The sequence below is a fragment of the Lipotes vexillifer genome, unplaced genomic scaffold (assembly GCF_000442215.2).
Source record: "Lipotes vexillifer unplaced genomic scaffold, Lipotes_vexillifer_v1.1 scaffold3, whole genome shotgun sequence".
Lineage (NCBI taxonomy): Eukaryota > Metazoa > Chordata > Mammalia > Artiodactyla > Lipotidae > Lipotes > Lipotes vexillifer.
The window spans coordinates 6,686,840-6,706,227 of NW_006783631.1; the positions used below are offsets into that span (position 1 = coordinate 6,686,840).

Genomic DNA, 19,388 nt, shown 5'->3' on the forward strand with positions numbered 1-19,388 from the left:
AAGAGTGTCTTATCTGGCTGCTCAATCTTCTACACTGCTTTACTCATAGGTGGAACTCAATAATCATATGGTCATTAAATGAGGAATAAATAATCCACTAAACCTCCTCTAGGCCTGAGCAGCTGATGGATAGAATAAAATTGTATTGATTTGCCAAATTAAAATAGAACTCAGTTTCCACCAGTTTATAAGAGAAATTGTAGAGCCGTGCTAGCCAATAGGAATTTCTGCAAGGATGGACTATTCTATAGCTGTGCTGTTTAACAAAGTAGCCACTAACTACATGTGGCTATTGAAATATGGCTAGTGCTACTTAGGAACTGAAATTTTTATTTAAGTTAAATTAATTTAAATTAAAATAGCCACAGGTGGCTTTTGGCTACCATATTGAACAGCATAGTTCTAGAATCCTTTCAAGTTTTTTATACACGACCCTCTTACCTAAGTTTCTAAAAATGCCGGGGTGTTTTTATGTGTATATGAATCAGTCCTTGCCCTGCAAGGGCCATAAATGTGAGACCAAACTTTGGTACAAAACTTCACACTTTCTGAATTCCACATGCTCTCATGCTGAACTTCCTCACTTCTTGTGTAACTTCTGAACTCTGAAATGTGCAGTCAGATACACTTTTATGAGCCATGAGGACCTTCAGGGCTCTACTCTTCACAAGGGAAGATAGTTATAGCAGGACATCACAGAAGAACTGTCTGAGTGGTGAGTATTGGAACCCTTCAGAGCAATAACACAGCTCTCTTCCACAAACACAGGCAGACACAGACGTGTGTGGCCAAGGACATGCACTGTCACAGAGGCTGTTGGTGCTCATATTCCTTGGACTTCACCACTTCAGTACAAGAAAAAGATCTTAGAAGCTGAGTTAAGATGGAAATTCCTGTTCAAATTATTTGTGGGGTAGTGATCTCTGGAGACAGGTTAAGCTGGAAGGTGGCATGTGGTGGAGGAAGCCAGCAAGATATATGGTTTCAACAGAAGTGTAGCTTCCTTTGGATGCCAAGGGAAAGCTCTGGACCACAGATTGCACCATGATTATCAGTCTGCCTTGAAGCACTGGGAACCACATTCTGAACCTTGTATCCACCCATCGCTGGTAGTGATGGGGACAGAAAGTGGTAGCTTCCCAGGCAAAAATGCTTCTGTTTGGTCAAGGGCCAATCTCTGGAGGAGGGAACAGACAGCTCTAGTTGTCAGCCAGCATGCAGCTGGGGGCACCTCCATCTGCTAAAGGGGATCAGAGTGGAGCCCTAAGGATGTCCCCAACAGAACCACTGTCAACCCAATAATTACACTTTCACTTTTCTGCCTTCTTATTTTTTTTAATTGGGGTAGAGTTGATTTACAGTGTTGTGTTAGTTTCAGGTGTACAGAAAAGTGATTCAGTTATACATATACATATACATATATCCACTCTTTTTAAGATTATTTTCCCATATAGGTCTTTACAGAGCATTGAATAGAGTTCCCTGTGCTATACAGTAGATCCTTATTAGTTATCTGTTTTATATACAGTAGTATGTATATGTAAATCCCAATCTCCCAATTTATCCCTCACCCCCTTAACCCCTGGTAACCATACATTTGTTTTCTATACCTGTAACTCTATTTCTGTTTTGTAGATAAGTTCATTTGTACCCTTTTTTAGACTCCACATATAAGTGATATCATATGATATTTGTCTTTCTCTGTCTGACTTACTTCACTCAGTATGACAATCTCTAGGTTCATCCATGTTGCTGCAAAGGGCATTATTTCATTCCTTTTTAAGGCTGAGTAATATTCCATTGTATATATGTACCACATCTTTTTTATCCATTCATCTGTTGATGGACATTTTAGGTTGCTTCCATGTCCTGGTTATTGTAAGTAGTGCTGTAATGAACATTAGGGTGCATGTATCTTTTTTTTTGCACGTATTTTTTTCAATTGTGGTTTTCTCCAGATATATGCCCAGGAGTGGGATTGCTGGATGATATGGTAGCTCTATTTTTGTTTTTTTAAGGAACCCCCATACTGTTCTCTATAGTGGCTGTACCAATTTACATTCCCACCAGCCATATAGGAGGTTCTCTTTTCTCCATCCCTCTCCAGGATTTATTGTTTGTAGATTTTTCTGATCATGGCCATTCTGACTGGTGTGAGGTGATACCACATTGTAGTTTTGATTTGCATTTCTCTAATAATTAGTGATATTGAGCAACTCGTCATGTATTTTTTGGTCATCTCTATGTCTTCCTATACACCAACAATGAAACATCAGAAAGAGAAATTAAGGAAAAAATCCCATTTACCATTGCAAAAAAAAGAATGAGATATCTAGGAATAAACCTACCTAATGAGGAAAAACACCTGTACTCAGAAAACTATAAGATACTGATGAAAGAAATCAAAGATGACACAAACAGATGGAGAGATATACCATGTTCTTGGATTGGAAGAATCAATATTGTCAAAATGACTATACTACACAAAACAATCTGCAGATTCAGTGCAATCCTTATCAAATTACCAATGGCATTTTTCGCAGAATTAGAAAAAAATATTTACAATTTGTATGGAAACACAAAAGACCCTGAATAGCCAAAGCAATCTTGAGGGAAACCAAAACCAAAACCAAAACAAAAAACAGAGTGAGAATGGAAGAATCAGGCTCCCTGACTTCAGGCTCCATCCAAAGCTACAGATATGAAAACATTATGCTACTGGCACAAAAACGGAAATATAGATCAATGGAACAGATAGAAAGTCCAGAGATAAACCCACACACCTATTGTTACCTAATCTATGACAAAGGAAGTGAGAATATGCAACAGAGAACAGATAGTCTCTTCAATAAGTGGTGCTGGGAAAACTGGACAGCTACATGTAAAAGAAGGAAATTAGAACACTCCCTAACACCATACATAAAAATAAACTCAAAATGGATTAAAGACCTAAATTTAAATCCAGGTACTCTAAAACTCTTAGAGGAAAACATAGGCAGAACACTCTGTGACATAAATCACAGCAAGATCTCTTTTGATCCACCTCCTAGGGTAATGAAAATAAAAACAAAAATAAACAAATGGGATCTAATGAAACTTAAAAGCTTCTGCACAGCAAAAGAAACCATAAACAAATTGAAAAGACAACCCTCAGAATGGGAGAAAGTATTTGCAAATAGAGCGACCAACGAGGGATTAATCTCCAAAATATACAAACAGCTCATGCAGCTCAATATCAAAAAACCTAACAACCCAATCAAAAAATGGGCTGAAGATCTAAATAGACTTTTCTCCAAAGAAGACATACAGGTGGACTTTTCTGTGTTCTCGGCTTTCTCTCTGTGCCTTTGACACTGCCGTGCACTCCAGCCACCTTCAATCAAAAGTTGACCCCAGTGTCCTCCTGCTCTGTTGGAAGAACCCAAAGTGCATTCTGCACCAGTGAGACTGAGCTCACTCACAGGGCTGCCTGGCTTGCCAATGCACCATGGATTGGATGCCCTTTCTTCCCTGCCTCATCTCCATTCCCCTCACCTGGCTTCCTGGAGTCAGTTTCCAAAGGAACTACTTACACGGATATCCCTGTCTCCTAATTGACTTCTGGGGAACACAAACTAAGTCATCCACAGAGAGTGCTGCTGTCCCCCACCCCCACCAGGCATTGCTCCTGAGGCAGCCTTAATCATGATAACTGGGTCTCATTTGGATCCAAATCCTCACTCCTTTACATAAATCTCCTCTCATGATCCTCTTTTTGTTCCTGCAAACTGGCCTCACTGGGGCCACTCCACATCTTCCTACAGTTTTTTACCTGTTTGAAAACCATAGGGTGTTTGGTCAAGTTCCCACTTACTTTTCCACCAGAAGGCTCCCTAGTCCCTAAATAAATGTGCAAATAGAAGTGTAGGAGCCCTGGCCAGGGCCATCCAGCAACATCTAGGTCCTACCCCACATGCCCAGGGGAAAAGTGTGATGCGTAGTGTTCCAGACAATAACCTCCCAGCCTCAGAAATCCTTTCCCAACCACAGGTCCTGTTATACATTGATGATAACCACACACTGAGTGAAGGTGTAGGAAGCTACCAGCATGTTTGTGAATGTTGTTTTCACTCTCATCCACACATAAAGTAAAATATTTATGGGGGAGTCTCTCTGCCTTACTCATTATCATCACTAGGTAGTTTTGTCCCTGAAAAATCTCCAACCTTGGGTTACAGAGGCACCAAATGTTTAATAATTAATGGTGCAGCTAGTCATCCAGTCTAACCTCCCAGTCATTTGTGAGACTATGCTTGTAGCTTTTTAAGGCCTCGTGTAAATGCAGGGGGGAAGCACACATCTTGGAAACCGATTCTCTGCAGGGTTTACTTTACATTTTTGTTGTTGTTGTTGTTGTTTTTTAAATGGCCAGGCTGAGTGTGCTTAAAACAGATTAGGCTTAACAATGCTATGTGTATGTGATTATTTTAGCTCTTGTTGATCTTGTACTAAATTAACTCTCTTTTTTAGAATGATAGTTGTAAAATATCACTTAGCAGACCTGTATATAATGTTTTGTGCCCATTTCCAGTGTGTGACATCAATCAAGTTTCATTTCCCTTTCTGAGTTAGAAGTGGAAGTCAGTGTAGAAATTTCAGAGGAATTTCTGCCTTATCTACAAGTTTTCCTGTTTCATGAGCAAAGCCTGCTGAGCCTACCTGAGCATGTGAAGTTAGGTATAAGCCCTATGGTATACAGGGTTGAGAAGGGAGCGGGTCTCTTGTCTTACTTGGAGTTCTCCATAAGAGTAACTACCTGCTTGCTTAAGACCTTGGTCCATGTTGAAACCTCAGGCAGGGACGAGAAATCTACAGAACAGGGTTGGAAAACAGTCTCTCCATATAATCTGGATAAAGTAGGTGACCCTTAAACCTGGTTTATTCTCTAGTAAATGGAAGTTAAAAATACTATTTCAGGGACTTCCCTGGTGGTGCAGTGGTTTAGAATCCGCCTGCCAATGCAGGGACACAGGTTCGAGCCCTGGTCGGGGAAGATTCCACATGCCACGGAGCAACTAAGCCCATGCACCACGACTACTGAGCCCACGTGCCACAACTACTGAAGCCCGTGTGCCTAGAACCTGTGCTCTGCAACAAAGAAGCCACTGCAATGAGAAGCCCATGCACCACAACAAAGAGTAGCCCCCACTGGCCGCAACTAGAGCCCATATGCAGCAAAGAAGACCCAATGCAGTCAAAAATAAATAAATTTATAATAAAATAAAATAAAATGAAAAAAAAATTACCATTGCTGATTGCTATGAGAATCAAGTGAGACCTGAAAAAGAGGTGAAGTGTGAATTATGTTTCTAGAGAGAATTGCTATTATAAAAAAGAAGGAAGAAGGTGAGCATGCTCTGTCCATGTTGTTGAGAGGCCCCGCAGCTGAGTGGTTAAGAAATGGGGCTCGGAGTCCCAGTTTTCTGGGTTTGAATCCCCTGTTCTCTCACTGACCCCTTGTGTGATCTTGGAAAAGCTGACCAAAAATTCTGGCCTCAGTTTTTCCTTCTGCCAAATGGAATAATGATAATAATACCAACCATGAAGAGCTTCTGGGATGATGAGTGAGTCCATGCCTGCCAAGTGTCTGGGGCAGTGCTGTGTACTGAGCAAGGACCATCCAACTGCTAGCTAGTACTGTGAGTGAATGAACACTCCAAGGGCATGTAGAATAGTGGTGCTGAGAAGAAGCAAAAGGGTTAACTGGGAACAAAAAGAAGTGTCCAATCAAGAGCAAAGAGGGGTATTTCTGAATTCACAAATTTTTAGATTTCCTGGGAAATTGTAAGTTTGACTTTAAGTTTCCATCTGTGCTTAGGGGTGGGTGATTGGGGATCAAATTGGAGAAGACTGTCCATCTTTAGATCCAGAGGTGGTTTCATGCTGCTTTTTTGTTTGTTTGTTTATAATCATCAAGAATAGCATGTTGGATTTAAGCTCACCTGGACCATGAAATAAATCAATTCAACTCTTCTTAGTAAAATAGTATAACTGAAACTTTAGAAGCTATTTTCTCCAATGTTTCCTAAACCACACAGCATGTCATGAGCACCTTTCTCAATATACAGATTTCCAGGTTTAGGCCCCTGCATAAGTTAGTAAGGAGTGGGCCAAGGAATCTGTCATCTTCACAGGCACTCCAGGTATTTTCTGATGATTGAACACATTTGAGAATCTCATCTAACCTAACCTCAGAGGCAGAGCTGGGTCTAGAACCAAGGCTTTTGATTCTCAGTTCCATCTTTTCCCCCAAAGTGAAATCACACAGCATGTAGGGTATGATGTTTGGGCTGTGCTAAGAATAAACTAAGTTATAGCCTTAGTTCTAGACCCCGTGTTCTAGATGCTATCAAAACCTAAGGTGGGGTTACTTTTCCCTTAAAATTATAATTTTCCTTTAAATTTCCATTAAATTCCTTTTGATTCAAACTGTAGGGTTTATGGGCATTGTAGATCATGATTATTTATATCGCAGTCACAATTACAGAGAGCACTGCCTTAGTTAACACCTGTAACTTGCCAAACTCAGGTACTTGTGTGTATGTTACACCTCGATCTAGATAACAATTCAGAAACAGAAAGCTAATGTGGGCACTGTGTGTCTTAAAAACAACTGCAAATAGTATCTTCAGGCTACTCTCATAATTTGTGAAAACACACTTGTTTGGTGGAAGGAGTAAAATGTTTGCCATAGCAACCATGGCAAACTTGGATGTCTTGCCTATTAGCTGTAATGCTGGGAACACCATCAACAACAGGGAAAATGTCCTTGGCAATTATCACGCAGACAGTGCCCCTCCATTTTAAGAGCTTAGGCTGAAGCTCCTGGGTTTGGAAAATTCTTAACTTGATGTGTTAATGAACGCTAACATCAACAATTTCATTTTTGTTAATTTTGGGGTGGGGTTAATAAACTAAGTTTTTTTTACTGTGGGCAAAAGGGTGATGTGATTTTCTTTAGACAGACTTGAAGAAATTTTTAGCAGTAGCTTTTTGTTTTGTTTTGTTTTGGTTTGGTTTGGGTCAGTCTCGTGATTTTATTCTTTGCAAGGAGGTTGGAAAAGTTCCTTGTTTTATTTCCTTTCTTCCATCATTAACATAATTTCTTATCATATGTAAATATGATAAGAATAATTAGAATAAATGAAGGAAAAACTCTAAAACATGACTAAGGAGTCTAGTTGTGGTCAATAGGAGGGTAAAGAGAAATAGTTAAGGTTTGAGGATTTTCATTTCAAATACTGTGATGGTCACACAAAGAGTTCTATATTATACCACCAAATGTCAAATCGTTACATATATTCTTTATGCAATAAGCCATGTAAAAATGGGTCTCAGTTTATAAAAGAAAGACATGTTGATAATAGAAGATGTTACAAGCAAAGAGCATAAAAGAATAAAATCACTCATACTTTCATCACTCAGAAGAAATCACCATACACGTTTCTTTTCTATCATGTTTTAATATTGTTGAAGTCATATAGTTTACACAGCCTTGCTTTTTTTCACTTAAGAAGAAAGAGGTCTCATGAAATGGGCAAGAGAAATTAAGTGGAAATCAAGAGTAGGTTCAGAACAACTTTAGATTTCTTGGAAATGTAATATCTCCTCCTTTTTGGACCTCCCTGCCAGTTTTGAGAAGTTGGGAGAGGGTAGAATAGATTGGGAATCGTGGACATATTGGTGAAGACAGGGTTCATTGATTAAAAAAGTACTTGTGGGGCTTCCCTTGTAGTGCAGTGGTTGAGAGTCCACCTGCCGATGCAGGGGACATGGGTTCGTACCCCGGTCCGGGAAGATCCCACATGCCGTGGAGCGGCTGGGCCCGTGAGCCTTGGCCGCTGAGCCTGCGCGTCCGGAGCCTTTGCTCCGCAATGGGAGAGGCCATAACAGTAAGAGGCCCGCGTACCGCAAAAAAAACAAACTAAAAAAACCCAAGTACTTGTGGGCCTAACAGCTCAGAATCTCTGCTCAAATATCTCGCAGTCCTTTTCCCCCTTCTTGATTTTCTGGTTTTTAGAAACCTTTTTTTTGTTACATAAGATTCTCAAATAGCTGTGCTTGCATCCTGAGTTCCAGGTGTTCTACACTTTCTGGACCTCAGTTTCCCCAACTATAATATGGGCATTATTCTCTTTACTCTACCGGGTACTTTGTATGTATTAAGGTAGGTTAAACTGCAGTATCAAATAGATTCCACTACACAATAGCTTAAACAAAATAAGTCTAGTTCTCATTCATATTGTAGTTTACATGTGATGATGTGGGAATCTGGCATCTTTCCATGCTGAGGTTCTGCCATCTTCTAGGTCCTTGTTGGCCGCATCCATCAGTGGTGAAAGGGGAAAGCATGTGGGGAAGAGACCCGATGGCCTGCAGGTGGCACATCTTCCCACTCACATTTTTCTTGGAGAGAATTTGTCCATAGGGCCACAACTTGAAAAGTACTAAGAGCTGAAAAGTGTAGTTAAGCCATGCACTCTCTGCAGTCCTATTACTACAGAAGGAAGAGAAAACAGGCATTAGTGAATACCAACAGTACTGGGTATTCATGTCTTGCAAAACACTTAATGAAAGACATTCCATGGTAGGGGATGAGCATACTTGTCTTTCTTTCCTTGCATTTGAATCTTGTCAGGGAAGTGAAAACAAAATGTTGTCAAACAAAAATACTGTTGCCGAAATTCTGCCTCTGTATACCAGTGCCGGACTGAATCTCGGAGACAGACATTTGGGTGAAGTAGAAAGAGATAGCTTTATCACAGGGCACCAAGGAAGGAGTCCAGGGCAGCTAGCGCTTAAAAGACCCGACCCCCCGAAGGTTTTCAGGGAAATGGTTTTTTGTTGTTTTTTTTTGTTTTTGTGGTACGCGGGCCTCTCACTGCTGTGGCCTCTCACGTTGTGGAGCACAGGCTCCGGCCGCGCAGGCTCAGCGGCCATGACTCACGGGCCCAGCCGCTCCGCGGCATGTGGGATCTTCCCGGACCGGGGCACGAACCCGTGTTCCCTGCATCGGCAGGCAGACTCAACCACTGCACCACCAGGGAAGCCCCAGGGAAATGTTTTTAAAGACAGGGTGAGAGAGGAGGGTTGTGGGGAGTGTGATCAGCTCGTGGACATTCTTCTGATTGGCTTGTGGTGAGGTCATTGGGAGTCAGCATCATCAACCTTCTGGTTCCAACAGGTCTGGGGTCTATGTGCTTATGGGCAGCATTCAGTTAACCTCTCCCACTTGTTGGGGGCTTCAGTATCTGCAAAACAGCTCAAAGGACATGGCTCAGAATAGTATCTACAGTCCTTGAGGAGGAACTAAAGGCCTTGACTTTGTTTAATGGCTAAAGTGTTATTATTTGTCTTGGTTGACTATTTTCTTTATGCGTTTTCTGATTTCTCTGATGAAATTTATTCTTTGATTAAAGTTTTTCCACAGACAAAAGGCAGGCAGAGGACATTGGTGGCGGTCTATTCTGGGAAGGCCTCATAGGGTCCTACTCGGCTACAGTACTAGCTATTTATTGGGATGAAATCGATGAATGTGCCTTATGGCCAGAGTAGGGCCCATCTCATGTTCTCTGCTCCCTTTGCCCACTCCCAGATGATGACAAGCTATCTCTGCAGTGGGCAGCCAGTGGGGACTCAGAAAGTTCTCAGTACCAAGGAGGGATCCAGTTGAGTCCTCCCGAGATGGCAAGAATGTAAACCGGGACATCACTAAAATGATTTTCAGTGGCACAAATTGAAATCAAAAGGGTTACGTTAACGTCTCTAAATTAAAAATCCAGTGAATCACCCAACCTGATGCCCTGAGCAAGGTTCTTAACAAAAGGGCTACTTTCTTTCTTTTTTTTTTTTTTATTGAAGTATAGTTGATTTACAACATTGTGTTAGCTTCAGGTGTACAGCACAGAAATTATTCATAATTCTGTAATTATTATTCATAATTCTGTAATAATTATTATTCATAATATATATCTCAGTTATACATAATACATATCTATTTTTTTTCAGATTCTTTTCCCTTATAGGTTATCACAAAATGTTGAGCGTAGTTCCCTGTGCCATACAGTAGGTCCTTGTTGGTTATCTGTTTTATGTATACTAGCGTGTATATGTTACTCCCAAACTCCCGTATTATCCCTCCCCCACCTTTCCCCTTTGGTAACCATAAGTTTGCTCTCTGTGTCTGTGGGTCTATTTTTGCTTTGTATATATGTGGATTTGTAGCAATTTTTTTTTAGATTCCACATATAAGTGATATCATATGGCATTTGTCTTTGTCTGACTTATTTCACTTAGTATGATAATCTCTAGGTCCATCCATGTTACTGCAAATGGCATTATTTCATTATTTTCTATAGCTGACTAATATTCCATTGTGCTAATATACCACATCTTGTTTATCCATTCATCTCTCCTTGGACACTTAGGTTGCTTCCATATCTTGGAAGCTATTGTAAGTAGTGCTGCTATGAATATTGGGGTGCACCCATGGCATACACATTCTACAATAGGTCCCACTCAGGATTCAGATGTCTTGTGGACCCTTGGGTCAGGAAGAATAAATATGGACCTCTTTATACCTATGGGAAATGAAAACAGAAAACTTAGGCCACAAGTCTTCCAAAGAAGCAAGAGTTCATATTGATCTTCTGCAAAGTTCCAATGTGTCAATAATAAAATTCTGGGGCTCAAAGGCTTTGGTCACATATCAGAATGTTGCTGTGTGTCAAACATAAAGAATCACAAGGAGACTCAGGGATGGGGCACTCTTATGTCTCTCTGAGATGTTGCATGTGCTGTTTCCTTGGCCTGGGTTGGTCTCTCCAACTTTTTCTCTGTCTCACTTTGTTTGCTGAGGAAACAGCTTTCAGCTCCACTGTCACTGTCTCTAGGGCTTTCTGATCACCTACCTAGGCATTCTGTCATCTGTTCTCATATTGAACCTTGTGTTCACCTCTCTGAAGGCTCTCTTTCACATCACATTACACATTTTTTTGTGTGTGTGTCTCTCTCTTCAGTATCGAGCAACCTCCTGGTGCTCAGTGAGCATCTGTTGAATGAGTGAACACTAAACTCTCAAAGGCATAGTCAGCGATCGTGCATCTTTGCATCCACAGCAAAATATCTGGTCTATAGCAGGTTCACAGCACATATTTAGAAAGAGCTAAACATCAGAGAAAAGAAAGGGAGGAATGGAAGAAGAAAGCAAAGAAGGAAGGAAGGAAAGACCAGTCAGGAAGAGGGTATAAGGCATGTTAAAAGTTAAAGTTGTAAAAAACTTAAAAAATAGGTGACATCCCATTAGGAATCCAGAATATGAAAACTGTAATAACTGAGAAAAGAGAGGATGAATGGTAGAGGAAACATAATTTGAGATGAATATTAAACCATGAAAGGGAATTTGATGGAGGAGGAGAAGGAAAATTGGGTCGAGAATATTCATTGCAGCACTATTCACAACAGGCAAGACATGGAGACAACCTAAATGTCCACCGACAGATGAATGGATAAAGAAAATGTGGTCTATATATACAGTGGAATATTACTCAGCCATAAAAAGAATGAAATAATGCCCTTTGTGGCAACATAGATGGACCTAGAGATGATCATACTAAGTGAAGTAAGTCAGAAAAAGACAAATATCCTAAAATATCACTTATATGTGGAATCTAAAATACGATACAATTGAACTTATTTACCAAGCAGAAATAGACTCACAGACATAGAAAACAAACTCATGGTTACCAAAGGGGAAACATGGTGGGAGGAGGGATGAATCAGGAGCTTGGGATTAACATACAAGCACTACTATATATAAGATAGATAACCAACAAGGGCCTACTGTATACCACAGGGAACTCTACTCAACATTCTGTGATAACCCATATGAGAAAAGAATCTGAAAAAAAAGTGGATATATGCATATGTATAACTGAATCACTTTGCCATACACTTGAAACCAACATGACATTGTAAATCAACTCTACTCCAATAAAATTTTAAAAAGGAAATATCAGGGGTTTATGAAGAGAGGCAGACATATTTTGGTTACAGACACCTTAGCTGAACAGTGTTTTTTTTTTTTTTTCCTCTGTGAGCGGTGACAGTCACGGCTCTGTGAGATGTTGCTGCAACTCTCTCTCTCTGATCCTCTTCCAGGAACTGGCGGTTGGTCCCCAGCAGATTCCAATGCTCAGCAGTGGCTCCAGATGGACCTGGGCAACAGACTGGAGATTACAGCAGTGGCCACGCAGGGAAGATACGGAAGCTCTGACTGGGTGACGAGCTACAGCCTGATGTTCAGTGACACAGGACGCAACTGGAAACAGTACAAGCAAGAAGACAGCATCTGGGTAGGACAAATTTTCTCATCAGCTGAATAAAACTGAGATGCCCTCATGGTAGCCAGTGAACGTTTCTGTCATTTTCCTCTATCCAGATTGACGGTAGCTTGATAACTGTTGTGTACCCATTCAGAAATAATTAGACGATATCTATCCTATCTGCAGCATGATGCCATTTCCTAGGGAAATAAGGATGTCTGTTGTAAAGAGTTTAGTGTTTTCCTCCTTTTCTGGTAACTTGGGGATTTCACTGACTGGGCCTTAGTTCTTTCAGGGATAAAAAGAGAACTACAACATGGAAGTCTGATCATTAACAAGAATGTATTGGTTGACTGAGTATGTGTTTATTAAATATTTACCTATTTTTTTAACATCTTTATTGGAGTATAATTGCTTTACAGTGGCTTGTTAGTTTCTGCTTTATAACAAAGTGAATCAGCTATGCATATATGTATATCCCCATATCGCCTCTCTCTTGCGTCTCCCTCCCACCTTCCCTATCCCACCCCTCTAGGTGGTCACAAAGCACCAAGCTGATCTCCCTGTGCTATGTGGCTGCTTCCCACTAGCGATATATTTTACATTTGGTACATACATAACTGAGCTAATTGCATCATGACAAGGTATGTAAAGTGCCTGGTACATAATAAGTAAATATTTAGTAGTTTATATATGTAAATATTTACTTATTATGTACCAGTCACTTTACATACCTTGTCATAATGCAATTAGCTCAGTTCTGTACCTCGACCAAAGTTGCCCAGTTGATGCATCTTGGTCCGGTAATCCACAGCCTGGTCTGACTTTAAAGTCATTGTGTTCAACTGCCTATTCAAGTTTTAAAAACAATTAAAAGTGTTAAAAATACAAAACAAATATAGAATTTAGAATGATTCTGCCTTTATAAACAATCTGCAGCTTGGAAGTAAAAGACAGTTTGGTCCAGGTTATGAAACAAAAATACTGTGCCTTCCACAACCCTGGACCCAAGCTCTTGACCCCAAAAGGTGAGTCAAAGGCTGTCCCCAAATTACAAGGTGAGGAATTGGAGGTCGAGGCAGGGGCAAAAGGCACCCGGGGGAGACCTCATAGACTTACACATCAAATAAAATAATGTGTTGGTTCAGGTCACTTTTGCTTTGGGAAAAAACCTCACCAGATATTTACTGTTTACTAAATGCGCATAGGAGGTGAAGATTTAGCGGTTGCTAACATTGGCTTTCCTTCTCATAATGTCCTTAATTGTTTTCCCTATTAAATCAATCACAATTACACTTTCAAATTGCTGCTGTTTACACATACATTTTTCTGTATTCGTCTCACTCTGCTGGGAAAACAAATTCTATTTTATATTCATTGTTATTTGTTAATTGCTTACCCATCACTATTCATAACTGAAAGTATTAGTAAACTGAGGATTAAGATTAGTTATGGCAGATTGAAACTGGAGAATATTATAATAGTCATCTTTATTTGGAGTGGCTTGTAATATTAGGTGGTAATATTTATGGAGAGCATGGGTTTTCTTCATTTTACAAGTAGTCTTTTGGGGGCTATTCTCTTTTTTCCTCAATTTTGAAGCCCCCATAAATTCTACAGGTTGTTTTTGGGTTTTTTTTCCGTATGTGGACCTCTCACTGTTGTGGCCTCTCCTGTTGTGGAGCACAGGCTCCAGACGCACAGGCTCAGTGGCCATGGCTCACGGGCCCAGCCGCTCCACAACATGTGGTATCTTCCCGGACCGGGGCACGAACCCATGTCCCCTGCATCGGCAGGCAGACTCTCAATCACTGCGCCACCAGGGAAGCCCTACAGGTTTGTTTTTTTTTTTAGTTTGAAAAGATAAATAAACACACCTTCCATTTTGAGGCACGATTTTATTCTGACTTGAGAGGGACAAATATATGCGGTGTTATTTATTTGCTTTGGCATTTTCAATCAGAACTGGTTGTTTTTCAGATTGAAGTTTCGAGTTCTTTTGTATAAACTTTTATAAAACCCAGAGTTTCATTTTCTTCAGAATCAAATAACCTGCTTTTGCCCTGTCCTGTGGATCAGGATGTATTTCAAGAATGGACAATTTCTCTGGGCCAGTGAACAGCAGGTATAAGGCCTATTTCACTTTCTTTCCCCTGTTGGTTTGCCTGTGCTTCCACAAAACTCCAAGCCCGTTGAAGGCAGGGGCCTGTTTTATAAGCCCTGGTAGGCTCCACACCTGTCATTACTGGATACGTAGCCTGAACTACGTTTTGGATGGCTATTACAAGAGCTGCAGAAACATTAGTGCTTACAGAATTGGAGGGGAGGACACTGTTCTCGTGCCTGTCCCTTTCCTCACCTCAGAATAGCCTTGGCCTTTGGGAGGAGGGAAAAGATGCTGGGCGGGCAGAAGGGAAAAGGCAGGGAACCGTTGTGCACAAGAAGGTGGTGAGTTCCAGCTAAGGCCTCCCCAGAGACATTTCCAATGCCTGCAGGGGCCTTGGGAGGGGAGGCAGCTTCAGGACCAACCTGACAGATGCAAACCCCAGGAGGAGGAAAGGCTTGGGGAGGGGTCTTTGCCCCTCCAGTGACATGGGCAGGGACATGGTGCTAAGTTGTGCATACTAACAAGGCACAAATTTTGAAAAACAATGCGTGTCCCATCGTATCACTGTCGAGGGAACTAACGGCTACCGAAGACCAACTGCACATGGCATTTGTACACAAATGCCATTCCACATACTTAAAAAGGTGTTATAAATTCTGGAGATTCAGGGTTCAGAGACCAACCCAAGCTCACTTAACCAGACACTGGTGATGCCAGAATACAAACCAAGACTGATTCCTAACTATACTTGATTGCAGAAACTGTACTTTCTATTTCTTCTTTACTACACTTGAAGTTGTTTTCTAATTTTCACAGAACTGATTTATCTTTCTCACCTTAGACTTTGCCAGGCCCACTCCAGAAGAAGAATGTTAAACCCTATTGTGTATTTCACGTGCTGCTAAAATTTTAAAGTGAGAAAGCACTAATACTATCTAACTATTTCTCTATATGTTATAAATAGTGCTCAAACTCTCTGAAACTGTATAGGCCTTACAGAATACCCATCAAACAGAGACTCAGAGTATTTTACCAAACATTTCATGAACATGTATAAAATCTGACTTGTGCCTAATTTGCATTGGTATTTCCACCAGATTATGTTACTGAATGAAAAGGTTACCTTGAGAGTTTTTCTTTTTCGTTTAAATATAAAATTATAAATCAGACTATAGTTTCACCAAAGTTAATCCTGATAAACAAGATAAAAGCAATAGCCAAACAAGAGGGTTTTATAAAACTCTCTAAATGGTTCAACTTTTCAGAAAAAAGTCAGTACCCCAAAACATCAATACTAAGTATTGACTTAATTAAGGACTGTGTATCACAGAAATAGAAAAATCACTTGAATGAGACTTTCACAAGGTCTTTTGAAGATCTTCAATTTTCAGATGATATGGAGTTTGTAATGTCTTTAAAAGTTGATTTACCAAGCAATACAACTATAGTATACCCCTTGGATAGGATATCAATTTGCTAGTACTCAAGAGATTTATTTTATTTTGCAAACTTTACTTCAGAAAAAGAATCCCAGAAATATACCTGTCCAATATATAGTAGCAGATATTCATGCTCTAAAAATCCAGTTTGCAGAGTTTCTGAACTGGCTCTGAATGCAATGTTCACAAATGAGGCCACCAAGCAGCCATGTAGCAATGCATTATGATTTATGAATAAGCCAGAGTCCTCACTTCACTAAATAATCAGGTGTGAAGGTGTCTCGGGGACAAACTTAGCAAGACTTTTAGAATCTTAGCACATCCAAAATCTCTTTCTGGTTGGCTTGTAGACATGCCAAAATAACACAAATATTAAGATTTGAACTCTGAGCAGCAACTTCAGCCAATGTTCAGTAAGGTGGATCAATTGATTTGGTACATAGGAAACTCTAACTCTTTAAATCCACAGAGACAAGAGTCCTGTTACCAGTCATTTTGAAAGATATTCCAAGAGAAACACTTACCGTCCCTATTATATCCACAGATTACCTTTTCAGTCCTGTGTCTCTTGTATGTCAGTGTTCAAACCCTTCATGAATCCACCTATGTTTCCTGCATACAACATGTACATGTTCCAAACTTACATTCTCCTCTATGGGCATTGCTACTTTCCTTTATATTCTGCAAATCACTCTGAAATTTCAAAGACAGCCTCCAATGTGTGAGTTTTAATATGAGACCCATTCTTATTTTTATTTTTTAATTTGTTTTATTGAAGTATAGTTGATTTACAATGTGTGTTAATTTCTGCTGTATAACAAAGTAATTAATTTATACATGTGTATGTATTCTCTTTATGTTCTTTTCCATTATGGTTTATCACAGAATATTGGGTATAGTTCCCTGTGCTATACATTAGGACCTTGTTAGTTATCAGGAACCCTATTTTTTTTTTTACATCTTTATTGGAGTATAATGGCTTTACAATGGTGTGTTAGTTTATGCTTTATAACAAAGTGAATCAGTTATACATATACATATATTCCCATATCTCTTCCCTCTTGCGTCTCTCTCCCTCCAACCCTCACTACCCCACCACTCTACTTGGTCACAAAGCACCAAGCTGATGTCCCTGTGCTATGTGGCTGCTTCCCACTATCTATTTTATGTTTGGTAGTGTATACATGTCCATGCCACTCTCTCACTTTGTCACAGCTTAACCTTCCCCCTGCCCATAACCTCAAGTCCATTCTCTAGTAGGTCTGTGTCTTTATTCCTGTCTTACCCCTAGTTTCTTCATGACATTTTTTTTCTTAAATTCCATATATATGTGTTAGCATATGGTATTTGTCTTTCTCTTTCTGACTTACTTCACTCTGTATGACAGACTCTATGTCCATCCACCTCATTACAAATAGCTAAATTTTGTTTCTTTTTATGGCTGAGTAATATTCCATTGTATATATGTGCCACATCTTCTTTATCCATTCATCCAATGATGGACACTTAGGTTGTTTCCATCTCCTGGCTATTGTAAATAGAGCTACAATGAATATTTTGGTACATGACTCTTTGTGAATTATGGTTTTCTCAGGGTATATGCCCAGTAGTGGGATTGCTGGGTCATATGGTAGTTCTATTTGTAGTTTTTTAAGGAACCTCCATACTGTTCTCCATAGTGGCTGTACCAATTCACATTCCCACCAGCAGTGCAAGAGTGTTCCCTTTTCTCCACATCCTCTCCAGCATTTATTGTTTCTAGATTTTTTTGATGATGGTCATTCTGACTGGTGTGAGATGATATCTCATTGTAGTTTTGATTTGCATTTCTCTAATGATTAATGATGTTGAGCATTCTTCCATATGTTTGTTGGAAGTTTGTATATGTTCTTTGGAGAAATGTCTATTTAGGTCTTCTGCCCATTTTTGGATTGGGTTGTTTGTTTTTTTGTTATTGAGCTGCATGGGCTGCTTGTAAATTTTGGAGATTAATCCTTTGTCAGTTGCTTCATTTGCAAATATTTTCTCCCATTCTGAGGGCTGTCTTTTGGTCTTGTTTATGGTTTCCTTTGCTGTGCAAAAGCTTTCAAGTTTCATTAGGTCCCATTTGTTTATTTTTGCTTTTATTTCCATTTCTCTAGGAGGTGGGTCAAAAAGGATCTTGCTGTGATTTATGTCATAGAGTGTTCTGCCTATGTTGTCCTCTAAGAGTTTGATAGTTTCTGGCCTTACATTTAGGTCTTTAATCCATTTTGAGCTTATTTTTGTGTATGGTGTTAGGGAGTGATCTAATCTCATACTTTTACATGTACCTGTCCAGTTTTCCCAGCACCACTTATAGAAGAGGCTGTCCTTTCTCCACTGTATATTCTTGCATCCTTTATCAAAGATAAGGTGACCATATGTGCGTGGGTTTATCTCTGGGCTTTCTATCCTGTTCCATTAATCTATATTTCTGTTTTTGTGCCAGTACCATACTGTCTTGATTACTGTAACTTTGTAGTATAGTCTGAAGTCAGGGAGGCTGATTCTTCCAGCTCCATTTTTCGTTCTCAAGATTGCTTTGGCTATTCGTGATCTTTTGTGTTTCCATACAAATTGTGAAATTTTTTGTTCTAGTTCTGTGAAAAATGCCATTGGTCATTTGATAGGGATTGCATTGAATCTATAGATTGCTTTGGGTAGTATAGTCATTTTCACAACGTTGATTCTTCCAATCCAAAAACATGGTATATCTCTCCATCTATTTGTATCATATTTACTTTCTTTCATCAGTGTCTTATAATTTTCTGCATACAGGTCTTTTGTCTCCTTAGGTAGGTTTATTCCTAGATATTTTATTCTTTTTGTTACAGTGGTAAATGGGAGTGTTTTCTTGATTTCACTTTCAGATTTTTCATCATTAGCGTATAAGAATGCTATAGATTTCTGTGCATTTATTTTTTATCCTGCTACTTTACAAAATTCATTGATTAGCTCTAGTAGTTTCCTTGTAGCATCTTTAGGATTCTCTATGTATAGTATCATGTCATCTGCAAACAGTGGCAACTTTATTTCCTCTTTTCCGATTTGGATTCCTGTTATTTCCTTTTCTTCTCTGATTGCTGTGGCTAAAAATTCCAAAACTATGTTGAATAATATGGGTGAGAGTGGGCAACCTTGTCTTGTTCCTGATCTTAGAGGAAATGCTTTCAGATTTTCACCATTGAGGACGATATTGGCTGTGGGCTTGACATATATGGCCTTTATTATGTTGAGGAAAGTTTCCACTATGCCTACTTTCTGGAGGGTTTTTATCATAAATGGGTGTTGAATTTTGTCTAAAGCTTTCTCTACATCTATTGAGATGACCATATGGTTTTCCACCTTCAATTTGTTAATATGGTGTATCACATTGATTGATTTGCGTATATTGAAGAATCCTTGCATTCCTGGGATGAACCTCACTGGATCATAGTGTATGATCCTTGTAATGAGCTG

General features: G+C 39.7%; 1 protein-coding gene across 1 annotated transcript in view; it reads left to right on the forward strand.

Moving 5' to 3' along the window:
• CNTNAP5 (contactin associated protein family member 5) overlaps positions 1-19,388 on the forward strand; it is an 884,418-nt gene that overhangs the window by 225,860 nt on the left and 639,170 nt on the right. Inside the window, exon 3 of the mRNA XM_007456361.1 lies at positions 12,199-12,392. Coding sequence (XP_007456423.1) covers positions 12,199-12,392 — 194 coding nt within the window. The remainder of the gene's footprint in view (positions 1-12,198; positions 12,393-19,388) is intronic.